The following is a 20,752-nucleotide window of genomic DNA, read 5'->3' on the forward strand; positions in this document are numbered from 1 at the left end:
GAGAGGAATCTCATCTCAAGAGTTGGTCAATCAAGAGATAATGGGCTGCTTATGATTTCCACAATTGGCTCTGGACACTGGTTGCACAGAATGAGGTCTTGAAGAAAGTGAAAGATGATGTTGATAAAATAGAAGAACAGATAAAGGCGATTCAAAACAAGATCTTTCTTGTAGTGGCAGAGATGGTTGGGAAGGATAGAATTTAAAGTTCTTGAAACAAGCAAATGCCAAAAATATTCTAATAGCATCTAATCTTGCAACAGGGGCAAAGTCTTCTTCAAAATCAATACCTTCAACATGAGCATAACCCTTACAAACCAATCTTGCTTTATTTCTTATCACTTGACCATCTTCATTCAGCTTATTCCTAAAAACTTACTTGGTACCAATCACATTCTTATCTTTTGGTTTTGAAATGAAAATTCCCATGTCTCATTCTTTTCAGTTTGTTTCGACTCTTCTTCCATAGCATCCATCCAATGCTTGTCTTCTCTAACTTCTACAAAGTGCTTAGGCTCTATTTTAGATAGCAAGGCAAGATTTGCATGTTCTGATGGACTTGCTAATTTTCTTCTAGTTTGTACTCCAGTATCTGTGTCAACAAGAATTAGATTTTTTAAATGAATTTTCTAGACAAATTTGGATAGTTCCCTTGTATTCTTTCATTCTATTTCTTCTTTTTCATCTTCTTCTTCCTTGCTTCATCCACTTTTGCATTGACACTCTCTATGATCTTCTGCAATCTTTTATGTAACATCTATAAGCCTTTTGATGTGGTTTCCTGCAATGAGATTTTGTTGATTGTGCCTTTTAATCAGCCTGTTAGTAAGATGGATTTAGTTGATCCTAGACTTGCTTGTGGTTGCTTTGTCCATGATGGTTCAGTCTTGTGCTTCTTCAATAATGTTAGAAATTCCCATGCTTCTACAACATGAGTCTATTGATCCACCTGCAGGGATCCCACATAAGTTTATTTATGGCAAAGGTAGCTCTAAGAGGATGAAGATAACAGTTAGCAAAGACCCTCCTATGGCAATTGATAATGGTGATTACAAACCGATGGTTTCTGCCATGAAATTCTGGTATAAGTGGGACTGTAATGAAATTCTTACAATTGGTTTAGACACAAAGGAATGAAATTCTGCTATAAAGAAGTTAGATTGCATGCCATGTCGATACATTATTTTAAAAATTAAATATTTGCAGATCATCTCAAGTTAGCTGTTTCAGAATTTAATTTTTCCAGCTAAACAAATGAATGAATAATTGTTCTCAATAGCAGCAGAGATGCCAAGCTAAATAGAAATAGAAAATAACCCAAAAGAAGAAGCAACTAACAGATTTTTCCTATATAAATATCCTTAACCATCTCCATTACTTGTGCAAGGCTCAACAGATCACATGCAGAAAATGACACAATGGCCGTTGTAAGATTGGGGCAGCCAAAAGATTCTGCTATGATGCAGTTAGACTACATGCCATGTTAATGCCAAAATGAAATATTACGAGAGATAAACATCCAGCTAATATTCAATATGACAAATCTCTTGTAAACTACATGCCAACAGTTTCATAAACTACAGAAACATAATCTTTTTTCCTCTTACAATTTCTGAGTATAGTTTAAAAACATTGAATCATGTATTTCATAGTAAAGCTGGATATAAATTGTACAAAACAGCATAGATATCTACTAAGCAAACATAGACATGGCAACAAGCAATCAAAAAATGTAATATGTCCATACATGCTGATGAGTTGGAACAACTCCCATCTTATCAGTGTCCAAAAAGTATTGACTGCAATTCTCATCCTTCCAGACCAGACTTAGTGGAGAAAGGCCCAACTCATAATGTGCATGTCTGCAAATCAAAAAAAATACAGATGCCAATGAGATTTATCTGTTACAAAAATAATTAACTACTAGTTAGCAGTACACACACAACAAAGGGGTGTGCCATTCGCCTTTGTAACCAACATATAATCCTAATCCAGGTAAATAATAGGGGCATCATATCTAGTTATTTATTTTATATATTATATTAATAATTTGTCCTCAAGGCCACTCCAAGTGGTATTAGAGAATAACTCTTGGACCTTGGAGCTTCTGCTGCAAAATCAACAATTCCAGATTTTTTAAATTCAATTCAAGCAACCAACTGGAAAAAACACTAGCAAAGAAAAGAATTTGAAAGTAGAGAAAATTTTCAAAGCCAGTTCAATTTGAACCAGCTGTTTTCCATAATTTGATTCTAATCACCATTTAAATCGCAAACATCATAAATATTATAGACTCTCGAAAGTGGTGCAATCAATCCTCTAGCTGTTCTTGTCAGTTGTATGCTTACTGGCAGCTACATCAGCACACTGTTATTATAATTGTTGTGCATCCTACTTCTTAATTTACCCTTATCATTGAATGTTGCACTACATTGGATGCTAGAAATTCACATCAGTGATTAATTAAATTGTTGTTTATTACCTGCTGCTTTGCTTATTAATGTTGTCTTTGGCATTGCTTTAAACTGCAGTTGCATCTAGGTTTTACGCTAGTTTCATCTTAGTTTATATATTGATGTTCTATTTCTGTTGTAGCCTGCATTCACATCACTTCAAGGGTTTTGGGTTAGTAATAGGATCTTTCATAACTCATTCCAATATTCTGAAGAGTAACCAATAATTTGGTATTCCATACTGCTACATAAGGTTTCATAAGTTTTAGGCAAGTATTACAAATTCATCTAGCCTTAAACATTACTAGTGTTCCACGGGGACGCATCCCCCAAAAAAAAAACTCATGTCCCCTATAGGGGGCCGTTTCCGAGACTTGGAGACTTGGGGGAAACATCCCCTGTAGGGGGATATTTCCGAGACTTGGGAACTTGGGAGACCATCACTCAAATTACTTTAAACATTTTGCTTAGCTTTTCCAATAATCAGAAAATACAAAAAACCATATATTTTCCAAAAACCGTACTTTACTTTCAATTGCATATTGTTCAAGATCCTGATTTAGGTACATTACATCTGCCATGCAAATTATTTGCAAAAGCTACATACTAGCAATTACCTATTACTGAATAAAAGTCCATCCCTGACATAAGGCAGTGGACCACTGTAAGCAGCCTGCAATCCTGCCCGATCACAATCATAAATAGGAACAACATGGAACTGATACCGATGGTGTATGGAAGGAGCTTCACAAGCCCCTGTTTCTGCAATTTTTGAGTTCAACCAAAAGAATCGGAACTCGGCACTGCAGTCATATAATGAGTATCCTCGCCAACAGATAATATCAATTATGTAATAACTTTGATTTGGCTGTGTTCCACACAAAAAGAACAGCTTTAGGATTAATATAAGCAGCCACAAATGCAACAAGCATTACAGTAGAAGCCTTGCCTAGAGAATAATTAACTTTCCCAAATATACAAGCATTGACATACAAATTTACCTCATGGAAAATGCAATCAAGAATACAAAACATGTGACTTGGGCCAGCAATATTTTTTATTCTTGCACCATTTGGCAAAGCTGATGGGAAGCAATGTAAAACCCGTCCATTGCGAAGCCTGCTTATTGTTGTACCATGAGAAGAAACCACAAGGCATCGTTTGCCTGCAGGTCTTGGCAAGACATACCTGTTAACAAAATGGGCAATAAATACAAAAGCAGATCCTTAAGCACCTGGTGAAAAAATAATAACCACACTCGAGCAAATAATCAGAGAAATTCATTCTAAAAGTTTATCTTGTATGAAGGATAATATACCCATAGTTGATAACAACTTTTTCAAAAAGTTCTATCTTGATAATATTGTAAAAGATACCATAGCAAACAATTGTTTATGGCTCGAATATTTCATTGATAATATTCCTATAGGATAATTCCAAAAGATTTATAGCAATCTTGATGGAAAACAATATTCTGCCTTTTGACAACGTAGGAGCAATTGCCAGCTGACATTATAGCAGATTTGTGGTTGGCAGTTAGCAGCAAATTATGAAAAGTATATGAGAGTTCCATTTTCAAATAAGCTAAATGAGCTAAATAAATTTGAAAATATATCTCCAAAGTTAAATGAGCTTAATAAATTTGAAAATATATCTCCAAAATTTTACAACAAGTGGCAATATTTTAACCTTCTTTTGTTATTTTTCATTTAACAACCAAAAGCTACAACCAATTTTAATCCACAAATAAGAACAGAAAATTTATTTGGTTTGAGAGATATCTTTCATCGTGCATCAAACTCATTGTTTTGTCCTATGTTACGGGGTTAAAAATTCAAAATCATATTCAACAAGCACATGATAAGCAAGGATCCTTTACAACAAAGAAAAATTTGGTCATTTAGCAACATGCATGCAAGGGCACAGACCCCTTATATGAAAGCCCTAACAAAGCAATAATGGTTGCATCAAAATAAAATAAAAGTTGATTTCTAAAGTTCATTTTTAAACGTAAGCATGGACTTTCTATACATTTCTTAAATGTTGTTAAAGTAAAAACTCAAGGATAGTGCATATTACACTGGATGCAGGTGAAATATTCTTAAAAAACAAACTTCAAAGTACTTTACAATAAAATATGGCATATTCAAGGTGCAGATCTATTATTTAAAGAAGTTACATGTTGAAGACATCTGCAGTGATGATCAAGCAGGAAATGACCGTAATGGATGGAGAATGCCAGACAAATCGTCAAATCTAATCTCAAACAGCACCTCTGATCACATTTATTTGTCTTGAACACTGTTCTAACAAAACAGCACAAGCAATCCAGACCAGCTCTGCTTGTTTCCCTAAAATAGGGGTATTAAAAAAGGATTTGTTCAGAAAGGTTAAAAAATGGAAGACTCAAAAATAGACACTTCTATTTATTCTTCTGCACAAACAGCCCAACAATAAAAGTTGAGACTTGGAAGCAGCAAATAAACAATTCAATGTTTGAAGATATTGAACACAGGGACTACACAGAAACTGGCTAGGTTTGAGATACTGTAAAGATGGCTCTATAAAGATAGTATTAGGCACCCATATTTCAGGTTCAACTAGGATATTTGTCTGTAGATTCTAATGACGGAAATTCTCAGTCTCAGTCTTCTATTCACCATGAATATGGATAGTATGTATAGACACTATGAACCAAAAGACTGAGAATAAGAATTCTGTTATTAGAATCTACAGACAAACATCCTAGTTGATTTGTCTCGCTGGAAAGAACTGCTAGATCCCTATCTAGAGGTCCAATACAAGCATGTGTACAATTACAAAAAGTTATCAGCTACAGAACAGTTTGGTGCAGTGTTGTTCACGAAGCATGTTGTTGTCTTTGGCACTTGGTGGCACTACAGAGCCAACAAAAATAGTGCCAACCTGAGGTAGGGATGAATTTCACAATGACTAAGGTAGCACCAATCAAGGAAAGAGCAAACTAGCAGTAGTGGTAGCCGAAGCTTTGGTGCCACCAGTGATGGTGAACAGGCTTGTGATGCAGCCATTCACATATCCTTTAGAAGTAATGGCTCCCATCACATATTTTATTAGCAATTGAAATCAAAACTGAAGTTGCTAAAGCTAGTACCACTTCCATGCCATTACGTTCCCTTGTCGGTAAAATTACTTAATTGTGCCTTCTATATTAAGTTTACTTAGATAATTAATTTTATTTACTTTGGTAGATTTAGCATTAATGAACACTTCACATCAAATTGACTTCACTTGACTTCACTGCTCTTCACATTGAGTCCACCACTTGTTTACTTGTGGCTAGCTCAACTCGTTTGGGAAACTTGCTTCTCCATTTGTTCTCCCAAAGTTTATATATTATATGTAATTTCCTTATTTTGATAAATCAATCAATCAATTTCATTTGAATATCTCCATATTCTCAATATTGGATTTTATCTAATATTTGCAGTCATGTTTGTATCTAGATTTTGCAATCTCTTGTCATCACCTAGATCTAGGCTTCTATTCAAATTCACATTCAATCCTACATGGTACTAGAGCATTTTGTACCAACTCTTACATGATATTTTAGCGAGCTTGGTATCTGTAGCTGGTTCATGTCCTCTAAGGAATGGGAGTTTCAGATTGAAGCTTTGATGAAGAGATTAAATAAGCCCACCATTGCATCCAAAGCAGTTAAGAAAATGAGATTTGACTTTAATTTCATTGAAATTGGACAACTACAGGTCATTTTTTTCAGATTTTGGTTGCTAATATTTTTGGTATCTTTTCTGAATAGCATGATTTTTGAGATAGCTTGGTATAAAACGAGCCTCGCCCTTGCATCAAAACCTATAAATCAACTATAAAATTGGGTAATCCAGAAAAAAAATTGGAGGTTGACACTATTGACAAGCATAATTCCGAAGTCATGTTGTCATATCGTCGTAGTGTTGTAGTATCTTTGTGTTGCATTAGCTGCTATTCCTCCAAATCTGACACCTCTACCAACATTAGCGATCTCCAACTATTTTTTGTTGCTATTTCTTAAGTTGGCAGTTGTTGGACAGTTCCTCCAAATTTGACTTTTTCCCCTATATTTGGATGTCTTTTACATTTATCCAGCAATTTGCCAGAATTGACAATGTTTTTTTACAGAATTGCCAAATTTTGGCACGTTTTGCTAAATCTTGCAGAGGTTTCTAAATTTAGTTGTGCTACTTCAATCCATCTTTTAGCACCTTGCACAAATAGTGACATAAATTTTGCTTAGAGTGTCAATCTTTTCAACTTCTTATAGGTGTTGTAAAGCTCTTACTGCGCTCTACAATCTAAAGCACTTTATTTTATTTAAATTTAATCATATTTATTGTAATTTGGATTTCAATCTCTCCTTTGCTTATTTGCATTGTAATCACTGTAATGTACCTATTTTGAAATAGGATTTATTAATAAATGCTAATAATAAAATTAAAATATAATGGAATTGTTATCCCTGTTGAGACATGGACCAGCTAGGACTCGAACCTAGGACCTTCCATACACTGCTGGAGTGCTCTACCACTGAGCTACTGGCCCCTCTTGGACCAGTCCATCGTCGGTCCAGGTGTGGCTTATTTCCAACACCAACACTCCCCCTTAAGCCACACCTCTCGGGTGCTCGGGGCTTCTAGCCTGGACCTGGCTCTGATACCATGTTGAGACATGGACCAGCTAGGACTCGAACCTAGGACCTTCCATACGCTGCTGGAGTGCTCTACCACTGAGCTACTGGCCCCTCTTGGACCAGTCCATCGTCGGTCCGGGTGTGGCTTATTTCCAACACCAACAATCCCCAATTTCAGCTTGCTCAATTGTGGGATAAGTGGATAACCCCTACGAAATTCGTCTGTTTTGTAGCCCACATCCTCTAAGTGCGCATATCGAGGCCTTTTTCAAGTACCCTCGCACATAGTTTGATCCCTTAAAAAGTCATTTTGATCGGATCCCCTTCTTGTCTTGTTGATTTTAGCAAATCATTGTTTTTCAAGGGTTAGAGAAATTCCTTCATATGTGGTTCAAGTTTTAAGACCTGAATTGCAAGTCATCCATGTTGCACAAAGCGCAAATCAGGTTTAAACCCGATTTGCATATTTCTCTCTTGTCCCACATGCACATCGGATTTTAAAACCCGATGTGCACTTTCCCTGCATTTCCTCACACACATGTAAACCTGATTTACATCACTTTGCACTTGTCACATGCACATCGGGCTTTATAACCCGATGTGCAACCTTCCTAAATACTTTTCCCAAATTGTTCATTGAGTTTTGAAACCCGATGAACATGTTTTGCACCATAAGTCCATCCTATGTGCAAATTGGGTTTCGAAACTCGGCTAACATGTATAATCCATTCTTAAGTGCAAATTGGGTTTTGAAGCCCGATTTGCATATTTTGCACTATCCTTTGTGCAAATCGGTTTTTGAAACCCGATTTGCATGTTTTGACCTACCTTGGTCCAAATCGGGATTTGCAATTTTTGATCCAAAAGGCAAAAAATTTCCAACTCTAGAGATTCTTCAATTCAATACTACAATTCCATTCTAGATGCCCGCTCCTACACACTGGTACCAGATGACTTTGAAGCATAGGCTACCTTGCAATAATATGAACATTTTCTCTAGAAGGGTGATGATAATGAAGATGTGTCTCCAGACACGTAGCCATTTTTCACGATTTCAAGTTGTGTAATTCGTAGTTTGTTATCGATATTTTACATGTCTTTTTGTACATATAAATTTACATGTAAGAACAGCACAAGTCCAAAGTCAAATAGGACTCTGTTGTTGAATAAGTCAAAGTTAGTTGCAACTCCCTCGTTTTTCTCATAAGCTCTCCTCTATAAATATGAGGGGCTTCTTTGTAAATATGACCTTTTGGCTAATGCATCGAAACTTTGCTGAATTGTAAAGCTTAAGACTTTGTGCTTTCAAGTGAAATCTGAAAATTCAATCAATAAAGAAATAAAGTTGTTTGCCAATCTTTGTCTTGGATTCACCTTATTTTATGGTGAGATTGTTATTATGTCATTCTTGTCACATTATCTTTAAAGATTGAATTGTGCAATGTAAGAGGTTGTTAGACTAAGGGGTATAAAGATATAATATTGTAGACTAAGAAGTTGTTAGTATTCTATTGGGAGTCATTTATTTGTGATTGATAACACGGTGAAGACTTTGTGCTACATCTAGTTATTGTTTAGAGTAGTAATAGTTGTGATATATACGAAGAGACTTTGAGCTATATACCACAATTCAGTATCAAGGATTAGTTGGAGGAACCGTGCATGATTTTGGGCTTGCTAGGGTTTCTTAGTTATTGTAGATTTGTGTACTATCCCCAACAATTTTTTTTGTTTTTTAAAACAGTTTAACAACAAACCAATCACCCGTTAGGGTTAGAAAAATGCAATCCAAACCAACTGAAAAGAACCCTTCCACCTTTTGATCACTAAGAGCCCAAGCTAGGAGGGTGAGAGCATATAGTGACAGGGTATCATTAGATGCAAAATCTGAAATGCTGATTACAATTCTGGGCAGCAAGCCAGACCCTTCCACTTTTCAGCGGGATGGAAACAAGAAACTTGGCGGTAAACCAGCCAAGGAAACAGGAACACAATCAAGCACAAATAACTCTACCGCAATATTTTAGTCACAAATAACTCTACCACAATATTTCAGTGGGAGGACTTATCACTAAATGAACTCAACTCAACCGCTTATGCAGCGGGAGGACAAATGCAAATAAGGATCACTCGACCACTTATGTAGCGGGAGGACTAAACTACAAACTGAATTACAAACACTGAAGGCGGCCAAGCCAGCCTCTTCCACTTGTGCATTGGGAATTACAATGAGCACTTCGGATACAATAGAGGTTAGTACTACCAACCAATCATTACAATGAAGTACTAAAGATTACAACAATGAAATTCAAAGAAATACAAGCTAAAACACAATTAACCAAATCTGATGTAAAATACCAATAGACTCCAGCACTGGACCAGCAACACTGAAAGACTCACAACTCCTCTGAAACAGCTCCAAATCGCACACAAACATAGGCAAAAGAAAGGTATGACCAAGACGACCAAGATAGCATCACAAACCGACATCAAAATCACCACCAACAAACAACACGCAACCTAAGGCAGCTCTAGGAAAAGTACGGCCAGCACTAGAAGTTCGATTTGCCACAAAAATCAGAATGCACACCAATAGCAACGCCAAAATAGAAGAATGATAACCCTCCAAATACGCTTCCAACGAGCCGATACTAAGAATGATGGGTCACACAGGCAAGGAGATATGAACAGTTCTTTGCCTCAACCACACCAAAACCAGCAACACAGGAAAACACTCCACACTCTGAAAATTCCGAAACACACACTGAAAACCGAAAGCACACTCACAAATGACTCCAACAACACACTGAAATCAGCTAGGTACTGTATTTCAAGTACGAAACTGAGCAAGCTAGGAAGCCACAACTTCGACACTCAAGTTCAATCACCATTTCAGCAACATAACGATATAATTTCTCCAAGATGTCCAAATGAGGCGCCCCACCTTGTATGTATAGATTTTTGAATCTCAAATTCACATGAAATGGCGCCCAATTTCCTTACATTAATATGCATTTCATTTCATAACCCCCTCCAAGTATGGCGTCCACTTTCCCAATCTCCCTAGTCGCACTTTTCCCAAAAAATCATCATGTTATAACATTAACATTGCAAAGCATAAAACACATTCATTTTTGACACCATCAGCTTAGGGAAATAAAAATGTGACTTAGGATAAATAATATAATATTTTCCTTCCTAAGTCATTCCTCCAAAATTGATTAGTAAAAATAATTAAATATCAAACTTTAGGATAAAGTAATAATATTTAATTAATCAATTAAAAGTCAACTACTGCGAGCTGAAGTGCATGAAAACACAAATTTGAACTGGATTGGGGCTCTGCCAAGACTGCCAAAAATAGTATTGCCTGAACTAACACTTAGTAAAAATAGTAAGTCAAGAAAACAACTCCAAAAAACATGCTCATCAAACCCTGTGAATGAGCTCGGAAAACCAAGAAAAACCCCAAAATCCAATCATCTGACATCAACTTACTAAAAATAGTAAGTTTTGCAAACTCCCCTAAACTGATTGCATGTCATACCACTGCGAAGCATACAGAAAACCCAGAAGGAAACCAGAATTCTTTCTGCCAAACTCCAACCAGAACATCCCTGAAAACTGCGAGGAATCCTCCTAGAAAATAGAAAACCCTAATTCTTCATTCCAATGACGCCTACGGGTTTCCAGAATAGGCTAATGGACCACTGATTACTTCCTACTGAGAAGGGGGCATTACAATTTTCCGGTACATCTTTGAGTCATTCTTTCATTTGGCTGAAATTTATATTGGTTATTATTGCTAAAATTAGCATCTTGTAATTTGTAATTTGTTGTAAAAGGAGAAATCCATTATGAAGTAAGAGAATTGGATAAACATTGATTTTGAAAAAAGAGAATACAATGATTATAACACCTGAAAAAAATAGTTTAGAATATGGAGATTAGGTAGATGCTAGTTGTTAAAGTGCAATAAGAAGGCAGCCGCCCCTTTGCGAGGAGAGATTTTATCTCATCACACCATGGCTGAAAGACACATTTTGTAATCATCTTCTTGATTACAAAATTTTCAACCAACAAGAATAAAAATAAAATTAAAATTAAAATATTAAAGAATAAAATTAAATAATTAAAATTAGTTAAGTTTAATGAATGGTCAAAAGGCATGAAATGAAAAGTTACGACTCCCTCAAACATGAGATATAAAAGGGAAAAGAGAACTTCATTTTAAGGGGGAGATATGGAGAAAGGAAGAAAGAATCGAGCATGCGAATCAAGGAAGGATTACAAAAGGTGCTAATTGTGAAAAGTCGTGACTCTTGCCAAAAGGCAAACATGATGAAGAGGTGTCACCTCTACCTTACATTGGAAGATATAAAGCGGAAGAAGGATCAAATGGAATGGAGGGGAATAAAGTGGAATTAGAGGAGATCTAGAGCAGATTCAGAGCAAAAGTATATAGAGGGCTCTGAAATAAGATTTGAGAAAGGAAGAAGAAAATAGGATATGCAAATCTAGAATAAGAAGATATGCAGATGCCAAATGGGATATATGCAGATTTGAAAAGCAATAAAGACAGATTTGAGAAGTGAGAGATAGGTGAAGATTAAATAAGAAGTGAAAGGGCAGCAATTGTTGCCAAACAGATGTACCTTTTCATAACCAAAGGATGTGTCCCTTTTTCTCCATGAAGGTTATAAAGTGAAGGAGGCATCATTTGAAGAAGGATGGAACCAAGAAGAAGATCAATTGATCCATTCAAGGGAGCATAGAACTTCATAGTTAATTTCAGAATAATAAAAGAGAGGAAGCCAACAGACTTGATAATAGTAAGGGCAAGATTTAGGGCAATCCCAAAAGGGGTCATTACAATCATACTAATAAAAGGTGCCAAAACATTGTAATTGGTGGGAGGGATTTAAGCATTAGATATGTTGAACTCGATGAACTGACATAAAGTTGGTTGTGGGGGCATGGGAGATGTTAGGTCCCAAAATTTTGAGTCCACAACCTTAGAACTTTTCTTACCTTTAGGGCCAAGGAGTTGTCATCAAGAAGGTAAAACAAGGGTTCATCAATAGCTTTTGATTAGAGGGAATTTGTCTATCCAAGTTTCATCCATCATTATCATTGTTCTTAGCATTAGAATAGATTTTTGTAAACCCCTTATCTCTTTTATCTTTATTTTCCAAGTCAATTTCCACGTTCCAAGTGTTCATAATACGTAAGTTCCCTTGTGATTCCAGCAAAATCACATCACAACACTGAGTCTATCCCGAGCATTAAGTCGCATTGTTCGCATTGTAAACCTTGGAGTCATCTCATTTGATCATGTTGTATAGCATATGAGATTTCTTTGTTCAAGAGAGGATAGAATACCTTGGTAATGTTCAAGGTACATAAAAAACACATCAACAGGTCCAAGGTCCGCTCATGAACTTCTAGCCAGAAGACATAGAAAGTGGGCACACAGAGAGGCGAGGGTTAGAGTTCCAAGGAAACTTAGAACCTTGAGACCTAGATCTTAGGTTTTAAATCTACCCCCAACCCAAGGAAGAACAAAGGCCCCTTGAGTGTGCACAAACGCATTTAAGACTTATTTGATTAGAGGTAACCATGATAGGAGAACCCACTTGGGAATTCTTAGATCAGTAATTAATGGTGCATAAATAAGGTTGACACACACAAAAGGAATGGGACTCTTGCAAAATTTGACACTACAAGTTCAAGTACCAAGAAAGGGAACAACAAGGAGTGCTCTGCATTAGCTTGTTTTGGTTTCGTGATTAAGTAGTCATGGGGTAGCCAATCATTTCTCTCACTCTCTCTACTTTCCATTTCAATATTTGACATAATCCTTGTAAATCATGCAAGGTCAAATGTGGTTACTAGAAGAAAAATCATGATAAAAACAATTGTTTTCTAAAGCAGATTCATGAACTGAAACAACTTCTTCAAGACAATCATGTAAGTTTCCTAAAACCTTCTACTCTAGCATTTGTAGAGAAATCTATTGTTCAAACTCAAAACATATATATGGACACATCAAACTAAGGACCAATAGTGTAGTTAGATGACAAGCAATGGGATACCATCTCCATCATCTCTTGCTTCCACTAACTCTAGTATTGCCTCCAATGGGGCTTCAAATGATTCAATTCGACAGAGACTATATATGTTTTCCAATCATAGTTCATTGGAAAAAGTACTTAGAAGATCTTGAATATTTGTTTTATGAGTCCTACCTTGCAAATTTGGACACCTTTGAGGACTTGAGTTTCCTCTTGAATTGCAATTCTATTACAACTGTTGTCATATCTTCTTTGGTTCCTATGCTACTTCAGTTTCCACCATGCTTCGACTTGCCACCAATTTCAATTAGGCCTAAGACAGCTGACAAATATCAGCAACTCTCATCATTGATTCAAAGAATGCAACATGGTTACCAGAGATATCCATCTTGCATTTTCTTCCCTCTTTTCTAGATTTGAAAGAGCTTCGACATGCACCATTAAATTCACTTCTTTCGAAGCGATGAATTGTGGTTTCGCACATGTGTATCTTCTTCAACTTGTTGTATCATCCTTCCATCTCCAATGCAAGATGCATCACTTTTTTGAAGTCAACAAAACAGCAAAAGATTTTTAGAATAGTTGAGGTGGGCCTCCTCGATAATAGCTTGGAGTGTAAACATGTGGCCAATAGTCTAGCAGTCCTTCTTGAATTCTTGAAGCCTACCTGCCCCTTAGCTCTAATTTTATTCCTTTGCAAGTACCCTAACAACTGCATTTCCAACACCATGGCATAAATTTTGGCAAATCTATGCCCAACTTAAGCTAGATATATCTAAGACTTATGAATAAGGTCAAAAATACATTAGGACTGTGACTAAGGACCTAAACACAACACCTTGTTAAAAAGTGTCGCAAGCGGAAAGGCAAGGAAATCCACACCATATTTAATGAATTCAGTTTGGAGATCTTCACAATCAATTGTTTTGCTAGTGCACAGCTTCAAATAGCTAACTTGGTGGAAAAACATATACAGTATAGAAACTATGTACACTATAATACAAATATTGATAGCATAAATGTTTAATATACCTATGCAAAGCACATGACCCTCTAACTTATAGAAGAATTTTACAAACAAATAGACGAATAAGAATGAGAGATAGAACAATAAAAGAATAAACAATATTGAATGTGACCACTAGGCTAATTCAAGCGAAATTTATCACCATTTTCTCCCACTCAGGATCAAAAGGAAATTCACCAAATGGTGCCTTAGTTAACTCTCCCAATGATGTCTCCCATGTAGATTTTGTAATTGGAGTGATTCCTTTCAAAAACATGTCAATCTAAAGCTTCAAAGATATGATTGCATCTAGCGCATTGTTCGCCTCTAGAAATGTTAGATAATTTTCCTGTATGCTTTGTCTAAACATATGAATTGGGGACTTAATATCTTTCAACTACTCTAACTTGTTCCTTAAAGTCCCATTGCCACCAAATGGGGAAGGTAACCCAACTTTGATTAGGCCAATTAGGGGCTCCAATTTATCCTTTATTACATTCCTCATCAAGGAAATGTGTGCCTCTAATTATTTATGATCTTGCAATTGTTTTCAAGGGCCTTCATGGAGTTTTTAAGTTGTTGGCCTAAAGAATAACCCTTTTCTTCGAAAGTATCCATCCAACTCCTACTTGACCTTATTGATAATACATGTAACCAACCCAAACTAGGGAGACCTCATGCCTTTGATACCGGATGATGGTCTAGTTGAAAATCATAGGCACGTCCAATTTTTCAGCCTATGGAAATTTTCCTTGATGAGATGAACTTCTTAGGATCATGAATCTAGATTGTTACTTCAAAAGAACACTTGTGCTCAAAAGTGAAGTCCCCCAACCTAGCATGAAAACAATCAATGCTTGATCATTGATTACTGCTGGTTGAAAATTTTGTACACTTGGGGAAATATACAAAATTGTGGTTTCAACCACAGCACATGAGTAAAAACTCTCCTAATTAAGGGAAGGCTCCCCCTATCTAACTAAAACTGAAATAAAAACAGGATGGTACAGCAGTCTTCCTTCTTTCTTCAAGAAAAACAATATCCTTTTCTCTTCACAAAAAAGGATAGCGATTGAATATGAACAACAGTAACTACTTTCAAGTGAAATGAGAGAAAGGAAATGAAGTTTCCTGAAAGCGCAAAGACTTCCGTCACTTCCTTCAGGATGAGACAGCAATATCAAGCTCAAAGACTTGACTATTGGAAGTCCTATCTACCCTTTGTTATACTAAATTTTACAACAAATAAAAGACAACAGCTCAAAAACTGGAATAATCTATTCTTTCAACACAAAGACAAGAACTAATGCAAGCTCAAAGACTTGCTGCTATTTCTTATCAAACAATATTTTTTCCTCAAGAATAGACGCAAGCTCAAAGACTTGCTGCTCCTTCTAAAGATTCTCCTATTTTATTTAATCTTCTCTACTTGCAGCTCAAAGACTTCAAATCAGATTAGACTAAGCTCCTTTAGAAACACTTTGCATGGAAGAAATAAAAAGATTCAAACTCAAACATTAGCTTAAAGACTAAAAACTTGAGTAACCCTTCTTTATTATTCTTCAAAACTTTCAATTCACATACATAAGCTCAAAGACTTCTTGCTGTAAATTTGGTAGAGTTTTTGCTTGCTTTCCAAAAGATAAATATTACAATAGAAACCTCAAGTATTTATAGAAGAGGAGCCTTGAGAAAAAGGTGGGAGGATCCTAACTAACTTGAGAGATTCTCTCAACCACCAAGACTCATTCAATAACTAACTGAGACTTCATTAACTAACTAAGAGTTACTCCAACTAACTAAGACTTATTCCAACTACAGTCCTAATCGGACACAACTTGCAGTTGCCTTACATGTAATTACAAAAGTGCAAGTAATGTGTAACTTGCATTTTACAAAAAATACTTTTACATGTAACTTGTCAAAACTAAATTACAACTAAAGATTACAAAAGAGGGAAAATTCAACTAAGTATTGAAAAACACTTGAGTTGCATTTTGTGAAGACACGAATCCTTGAAATTTCCGGATGCTCGCTTGTAGTTCCTCGGGATTCAGTTCATGGGTGTTCTTGGCAACAACCATAGTCTTCACAATAGTGTCGTGACACCGGAGGAGCGCAGAATTGTTTATATCCAGGATAGACTAGATTTCATGCAGAAAGGCTTGGTGTTTCATCAATGCTTGAATCGAAGCCGCCGAGAATTGTTCGCTCCTCCATTCATTATGAATCCTCATCTGTAAATCAACAAGAACTTCTTCTTCTGGAATCAGCTCTCCATCCTGACTTACTATGTTGCAAGAGGCCCTTTCACAATGTGAGACAATATCTCGATAAACTTTGCCCCGAAATCTCTTTGCATCACCGATTTCCTCAATGAGAGATTTAAGAACAAGGGTATTGTTTTCCAGGAGTTCTTCAAATTCCAAGTACATGACCCTGGAAGAGATGATGGCGTGCTCCTGTAGAACACTCAGCTGTTGTTGGGGCATGGTACGCCAAATTGTCAAACTTTCTTCAACACTTTCCAAATTCTTTTTAAAATATTAGAAGTTTGATCTAGTTTCTCCTCAACAGTTTCCAACTTAGACATTATTTGAAAAATGTCTTTCATTACCTGTACACATTGATCATGAAGTTGATCAACCCAGGAATCCAGTGCTTGTACTTTCTGAGCAGCCCTTTCCACTCCACAAATTGATTCTTGGGAACCAGAGGAACCTATGGAGTTACTCCCTTCAGTAGCAGGTTTTGTAATTTTATGAACGGCTGCCATAAGTTGTCGGTTTTCCTCTTCTAGCTTGTCTTTCTTTGCTAGAAGATCATCACACCTTTGCACCAGTGAAGCAACAGAAAATTGGGCATCATGTTTAATGACCTCATGCATTTGCTTGCCCAACTCTATCCTTGTAACTTTATAATCAGCAGCTGACATTTCTTCAAGTGGCTTATCTGCAATAGGTTCCACAATTTCAGCTACCTTCATCTTGTTGCTATCAACAGTTACCCTAGAGATAGTCTTGGCCTTCTTAGCAACTTTGGATCTGGACTGTTTTAGTTGTTGATAGTCAAAGGCGTCAGGTGAGATTTCTTGCTTCTTCCTTTTCGAGGTGAAAGAACTAAGCCATGGAGGCAAAGTCATCAACTCCCCTCCAGTAACAGTCGTAGGCAAAGGAGAAGCAATTTCTGTTTGAATCACCGTGGTCATCCTGGGAGGAATATCTATTTGGACAGTGACCACGGTTTGCTCAGTTACCAATGGGCATGAGGATTGCCTCATGAATTCTTCAAAACCAGAAGTGGAAGTATCAATTTCTGATAACTGAATGCAAGTAGGAATATTCTCAGGAACTTTCAACACACTCTCTTGTTGATGATCAGGAGATGGCTCGTATGCTGAAATGGGAATTGCATTCTGAGGAGACTCATCCACAAGCAAATCAGGAGGAGAAAGAGGCGTCTCCATGGAAACTGGAGGAATGACCTCATGAGGCGAGTCTGAAACTGGAGACTTAGGAGCATCATCAGATTGCTGCCCCTCTTCTGGATTATCCAGATCGATCACCTGAACATGGAATCGTGATTTTTCCTTCCCACAAACAGTCATCTCCTCAGGAGGAAGCACTACTGCACGACTAACTCATAACTTGATCCTTGTGCCTGAAGATGAAGCACCCTCCTTGTTGTCAATCTGAATCTCAGATTTCCGTCCAAGAGGCCCCGTAGAATCATCTTCTTTACCAACCTTGATTTTTATAAGTCTAACAGCATTACTTTTCAGCCATGCGTTAGTGTTGGCAAAGATAGGCTGAAATCTGTCAAGGATGGAGATGCACTCTTTGTGCAACCATTGGATCAAAGGAAGTGGAGTTTCCTCAACCCTCCATGAAGTGTATTCAGGATCAAGTATATGCCCGTCATCAATCATCCCTTGTGGGATATCCGCAAAGTTCAAATCAACAATTTGCTCAACAGTGAGCCTGCAGTAATCCATCTTGAGGACTTCGGCTTTTGTGCGGAGATCTACCCAGATGTCTTCAATGCGATGAACATGCACAAAGGATTTCTTGATTTTCTCCTTCATACCTGTTGTGACCATTTCACACATCGCCCCAATAGAATGGGGACCCCCTCTTTTTGCTTTGGGTTTTGCTTTCTCTTTGCTTGTTTTTCTCTCTACTTTTTAGGGTTTTGAGTGAGTGAGTGGTCTGCCTGGGCTGGCTAGATTAGGGCTAAACCTTGGAAGCTCGTTTTAGGGTTTCTTTCAAGCTAAGTCTAGTCTTGTTTTGGGAGGTTGTTAGTCATCTGCCTGAAGCCTCAAGATTGCCAGAATGAAACATGCCTTTCAGGAGAGTCAAGTTGATTAGATCAGGGGCAGGGTGAATAGGTCTCATGTCAGGTTAGGTATAGATTGAAGAGGGTTTTTCTTGTCAAGGTCCTGTTTGTTTCCCTGTCTAAGTCAGTTGAGCAAAGCCAGTGAAGAAAAGGAGTTGGTTTGATCAAGTTTGATGGAGGATGAAGCGAATCAAGGTAACATCTAGCTTGGAAATGTCAATTTTGCTCCTAACCCTTCCAGAGGGTCCAGAGCGAAAATCATTGTAAACCTCTTTTTTGACTAAGTGATACTTTCTAGGGCATGTTTGAGGGTAGATTGATATGTTCTTGCCTGGAGAGGGACTTGATGGATTTTGAAAAGTAAGATTGATGCTTGAAGGAGATTTTCACTCCTGACCCTTCCAAAGGATCCAGAGCGAATTTCATCCTAAACCCTATTTCTTGCCTTGGACAGACTTGCAACCTTGTTCTTAGCTTGGAAAATGACCTAACTTTGCCTTATGAGGTGGTTTGAAACATGAAAACTGAGCAATTTGGCCTGGAATGGAGATTTCGCTCCTGACCCTTCCAGAGGGTCCAGAGCGAAAATCTTATTGGAGCTTATTTCTCACTAACTTTGGCTAAGTTTTGATGTGCAGGGTCTCTTGGAATGAAGATTGGACATCATTTGATACCTTTGAAGATTTGGAAGCATGCAAAATGAAGAATTTTGGACAAGAAGGGAAATTTCACTCCTAACCCTTCCAAAGAGTCCAGAGCGAAATTCCCAAAAACTCTCATTATGCAATGAAAAAGGTCAAGATTTTGGCATGAATGAAACGAGAATAACTTGCTTTTACCTATTGAGGTTGTTTTGACTTGGAAAAATGAAGGATTTTACCCAAAAGGAGAATTTCGCTCCTGACCCTTCCAGAGGGTCTAGGGCGAAAATTCCTCAATCGCCTTTTTTTTCTTGCAAAAAAAAGTCAGTTTTTGGTTTTTATGGCTTGGATGAGAGAGGAGTAGTGTTTTCTTCCTTTGAGAGGTGAATTCAACTTGAACTGATGATGGAATAGACCTAAAATGAAAAAATCGCTCCTAACCCTTCCAAAGGATCCAGAGCGAAAATCTCTATAGGAGGTATTTCTTGTCTTGTTTGGTCAAATTGAGGTGTCAAAGGCATGATGAAAGGAAGAACGAGCATGTTGAAACCCTTGAAGATGTTTAGAAGTCATGAAAATGAAGGATTCTGGCCAGGAAAGGAAATTTCGCTCTTGACCCTTCCAAAGGGTCCAGAGCGAAATTCCTTATAAACACATTTTTTAGCCTTTCTTGGACATAAAATTCTATTCCTAGCACAATGAAAGATGAAATCCCACTTGGCAAAGAAGTTTCAAGGTGAAAAAATGAAGGATTTTGGTCAAGATTGAGAAATTCGCTCCTGACCCTTCCAAAGGGCCCAGAGCGAATTTTCTCAAAATCACTTTTTGCTATCAAATTTTGCCAAGTTAAGTATGGGTTAAGGTGAAACGTAGAAGGAATTGCCCCTGGGAATGACTTGAGGTTGCAAGAAATCATCAAAAAGTGAAGGAATTGAGCCAAATGGTGAATTTCGCTCCTGACCCTTCCAAAGGGTCCAGAGCGAAATTCCTAAAAACACCTATTTTCTTTGCAAGGTCAAGACAACTTTTTGTTTTTTATGGCTTGAATGGGTGTGAGGAAGTGTGTTTTTGCCTTTTGAGGATGATTGAGGTTGAAAAGATGAAGGAATTGACCCTAGAACATGATTTTCGCTCCTGACCCTTCCAAAGGGTCCAGAGCGAAAATCCTCAAAAGTCATTTTTTTTTCAAAATTTGGGCAAAGCTAAACTTAGACAAGGGTGTGAGAGGACTTTTGAAATACCTTAGAGTTGAATTGGATTGCCAAGAATGCAAGTTTTGATGCCTAGAGGGAAATTCGCTTCTGACCCTTCCAAAGGGTCCAGGGCGAAATTTCCAAATCCTCCTATTTTCCTTGCAGTTCAAGATAAGATTTTGGTTTTCAGGACTCAAAGAGGAGTAAGGCATGATGTTCTATGCCTTGGAAATGATTTGAAGTTGAAAGGATGAATGAATTGCCCTAAAACCTAAAAATCGCTCCTGACCCTTCCAAAGGGTCCAAGGCGAAAATCCTAAAACCAACATGTTCCTTTCAAATTTGTGCTAAGACAAGACTAGACCAGGCTGGAAATTGCCCTTG

General features: G+C 37.2%; 1 protein-coding gene across 2 annotated transcripts in view; it reads right to left on the reverse strand.

Moving 5' to 3' along the window:
• Positions 1–20,752, reverse strand: part of LOC131033277 (uncharacterized) — a 176,048-nt gene that overhangs the window by 133,718 nt on the left and 21,578 nt on the right. For both annotated transcript variants that reach the window (XM_057964452.2, XM_057964453.2), the window contains exons 2-4: positions 3,455–3,641; positions 3,071–3,321; positions 1,748–1,862 (exon numbers count right to left, since the gene is read on the reverse strand). In XM_057964452.2, the coding sequence (XP_057820435.2) occupies positions 1,748–1,862; positions 3,071–3,321; positions 3,455–3,641 (553 nt within the window). The remainder of the gene's footprint in view (positions 1–1,747; positions 1,863–3,070; positions 3,322–3,454; positions 3,642–20,752) is intronic.

Source organism: Cryptomeria japonica, chromosome 10, assembly GCF_030272615.1.
Source record: "Cryptomeria japonica chromosome 10, Sugi_1.0, whole genome shotgun sequence".
Taxonomy (NCBI): Eukaryota; Viridiplantae; Streptophyta; class Pinopsida; order Cupressales; family Cupressaceae; genus Cryptomeria; species Cryptomeria japonica.